General features: G+C 37.8%; 1 protein-coding gene across 1 annotated transcript; it reads left to right on the forward strand.

The window, feature by feature from the left end:
- Positions 1-1,003: 1,003 nt before the first annotated feature.
- Positions 1,004-2,068, forward strand: LOC113757629 (putative F-box protein At1g67623). The gene is made up of 3 exons (XM_027300783.1): positions 1,004-1,128; positions 1,229-1,391; positions 1,658-2,068. Exons 1-3 carry the CDS (start codon positions 1,004-1,006, stop codon positions 2,066-2,068), a joined length of 699 nt encoding a protein of 232 aa, XP_027156584.1.
- The last annotated feature ends 1,291 nt before the right edge of the window (positions 2,069-3,359 follow it).

The raw sequence follows: 3,359 nt of genomic DNA on the forward strand, positions 1-3,359 counted from the left end.
CAGCTCTTTATAGGGAAAATGGGTTTAATAGCGGGCAAAAGGAAACCCGACGTCTGTTTTCTGTGTAACATAAATCAAATATGTGAAAGTTACATAAAATAAAAAATGTTATGAAACAACAATTTGTGAGTAGAGGTCCCTACGTATTCCCAAGAGGATTAATTCATGAAATATTGCTATAGTATGTATAGAAGTTACAATCCATTATAGGTACAATCCTGTACTCATTTTCTCTCATAATTGAATTGAATTATAGTATTTCATGAATTTTAGTTTATAACAAAAAAAATACATAATCATATTATAATAGAGAAAAGGCTTACAAAGGATAAACACCAGCTCTTTATTACTTTTAACCCACTTGGCGAATAAACACCGGCTCTTTATGCCTCTTCTCAATTAATGGGTGACAGACTCCACAAATACATCCGTGGCAGCATACGAGGAGTCAGGCTTGCGGGAGTATATGCATTCAACATCACCTTTTGCCCTTTCGGTTGCCATTTCACCCGCCGGACCTCTCTGCCAAATCTGTGATAGCGACCATTTCCCATACCAGCTATGGTTGCCGACCCATTACAGCTACGAACTAAGGCTCCCTGTTTATCACTGTGGAAGCTCCTTTGCTCTGCGATGAACGTCGACCAATTTATGATGTAGGTGTACATCGTGACTGTTCATGGTCCATTGCTACCGGTGTTTTGTTACGGTGCGTATGAAATAACCGTATTGGAATAATACGTTGGTCGGTTTGTAAAATTGTTTCGGATGACTGTTTTTTGACGACAGAATGTTGCGTCGTTTGCAGGAGAAGTTGTGCCTTTCCAAATTTCTGTTCGTTTATCGCTACGGTTACTCGGTCTCCCACAAACAGGGCTATATATTACACCTTATCAATCATTATTGGATTTGATTAGGAAGTAGGTGTTGTTTGAAGTTTACTCCATTCTTGGGCGTTCGACGGATTCACTCGACTGTGGCCAGTAAAAGAAATTAATCGGACATGGCCAACGAACAAAAAGGGCGTTCAACAACCTGCATCCTGTCCCTTCCGACCGAGGTGCTATCCGAGGTGCTTGCACGTGTCGCATCTTGTTCATCCACTGATCTTTTTCGGGCAAAACTATGGTTCGTTCTGGTATTGGTGATAGAAACAGGAAGAGGCGTTTAAAATATATGACATGTTACAATCGTTTGCGTTTAATGGATCATTTCTCTTATTTTGCAGCTGTAAGTTGTTTTACGAAGTTTCGGAAGCAGACAACATTTACCACCGGGTGTCAATGGATAAGTTTGAAATCGTGCCGTGGTCAAAAAACGACCAAGTGTCGAGGTTCTTGAAGAAGTGTAGAGAAAGCAAAAATCCAGAAGCCTTGTATCGAAAAGGAGTGGTAAGCATTGGGCCGAAGTCCCGTTTGCTCGAAATTTTCTAGACTAAGCTGAGGTCATCTATATCATTTGAACTTGATGATGATTTTGGTATGCACACTTTACCCCAAAACGTATATATACAACAGGTTACTGCAGCTTTCTGCCCCAGTAAATAATTATTGTCCCGCCGCCTTGGATGTTCACGAAGCACTTTTTTTGATTTTTTCGTTACTATTTCCCCGATGACTTTTACGGAAGAGTGTAATATCAACCTTGCACTGTTTAGGTTGATTATTTTACGGACAAGCATGAGGACTCAGCATTGGAATGCCTGGAAGAAGCTGCCAATTCAGGCCATGCGGATGCGGCATATGCGTTGGGAATAATTTACATCTTTCTTGGTGGGGACGAGTTAAAGCGCAAAGGTATGCGACTGCTGAGCGGGTTGAAGAAATCCAGAATTCTGAAAGCCAAACAATTTCATCCTCGTCACAATTTGCGAGCGCTGCTGAGGATGATATGGGTCAAGAACCCTTTGTTTCTAAAGCCAACGCCCATTTGTTGTGCCATGACACACGAGAGGAAAACATCTTCATGGCCTATGGATGCCGATGACGTGGAGGAGGAGAGTACATGTGAAGCCTGCGCTTGCGATGAAGAAATTGGAGCAATTTGTGCTGCCCTACCTTATCGTTAGTGTATAAGATTGAATGTTGACAACTCCTTTTGATGCACAAATTTGTCACCATGGTGTACAAATTAATTATGTTTTTTCAGTAAATTGACCGCTACTTCTTACTCTGTTAATATTACTGGTATGAAAAGCTAAATAGCTTATCTTCAATATGTTCTGTTCTGTAAAGTATCACTTTACGTCAATTGACCAGCTCTTTATGGCTTTCCTCCATTATAAGAACAGAGTACCCATTTTGCCATAAATAAAGTTTTTTATCGGGTAAAAAAAAATAAAATCCATTTACGTTAATTGACCAGCTCTTTATGGCTCTACTTCATTATACTTCATTATAAGAACAGAGCACCAAGTTTATCGTAAAAAAATTTTTTTGTTGGGTTTAAAAAAAAATTCTAAGCGATTTACGTCAATTGACCAGCTCTTTATTTCTTTCCTCCATTATAAGAACAGAGTACCCATTTTTCCATAAATAAAATCCAAACATCGGGTAAAAAAAAAAAATGATTTATGTTAATTGACCAGCTCTTTATGGCTTTCCTCCATTATAAGAACAGAGTACCCATTTTTAGATAAATAAAATTTTGTATCGGGTAAAAATAAATTAAAATCGATTTACGTTAATTGACCAGCTCTTTATGCCTTTCCTCCATTATAAGAACGGAGTACCCATTTTTCCATAAATAAATTGTTCACTCCGATGAAATAAAAATTTAATCGATTTACGTTGATGTTTCTGAACTCTTTATGGCTTTCCTCCATTATAACAACAGAGTACACTCTCGGACATAACTAAATTTATTTATCGGAAAAAATGTAAAAAATAAACTCGATTTACAATAAAAGACGGACCTTTATATGGCTTTCCTTTACAATAAAGTCGATTTACGTAAACAAATTTATTTATGGGATTAAATGAAAATAAACAAGTTCCTGAATAAAACACGAGCTCTTTTTGGCTATCGTCCATAAAGATAATGTTTCTGATTTTTCCATAAGCTAATTCAGGGGAGGTTTGTGAAAGTATCCCTTATAATATATGTGTATATAATATTAATAAATTATATAAATACATAATTACATTTGTTATTATGAATAGATTGTAATATAACCCCTTGTAATTTGCCTTCCGCATAACCCGCTTCGGAATAGACGCTGGAATACCGAATCGGGTTTATCTTGATTTGACGAAATCGGGTTTGCCTCCCCTCCACGCCCGTCCCCGCCTGATCAATTATCCCACAAAAAGCTCGTCTTTGCTGAACTTCTCATCGTTTCTCCTGTTTAGCCCATTAAA

This window comes from Coffea eugenioides, unplaced genomic scaffold (assembly GCF_003713205.1).
Source record: "Coffea eugenioides isolate CCC68of unplaced genomic scaffold, Ceug_1.0 ScVebR1_3155;HRSCAF=4315, whole genome shotgun sequence".
Lineage (NCBI taxonomy): Eukaryota > Viridiplantae > Streptophyta > Magnoliopsida > Gentianales > Rubiaceae > Coffea > Coffea eugenioides.

What these genes read in the sequence shown, in the direction of transcription:
- LOC113757629 (XM_027300783.1), top strand. Translation starts at nt 1,004, where the DNA reads ATGGCCAACGAACAAAAAGGGCGTTCAACAACCTGCATCCTGTCCCTT. An exon ending in CTTTTTCGGGCAAAACTATG is followed by an intron (nt 1,129 to 1,228) that starts GTTCGTTCTGGT and finishes CTTATTTTGCAG; the next exon opens with CTGTAAGTTGTTTTACGAAG. An exon ending in CCTTGTATCGAAAAGGAGTG is followed by an intron (nt 1,392 to 1,657) that starts GTAAGCATTGGG and finishes TGCACTGTTTAG; the next exon opens with GTTGATTATTTTACGGACAA.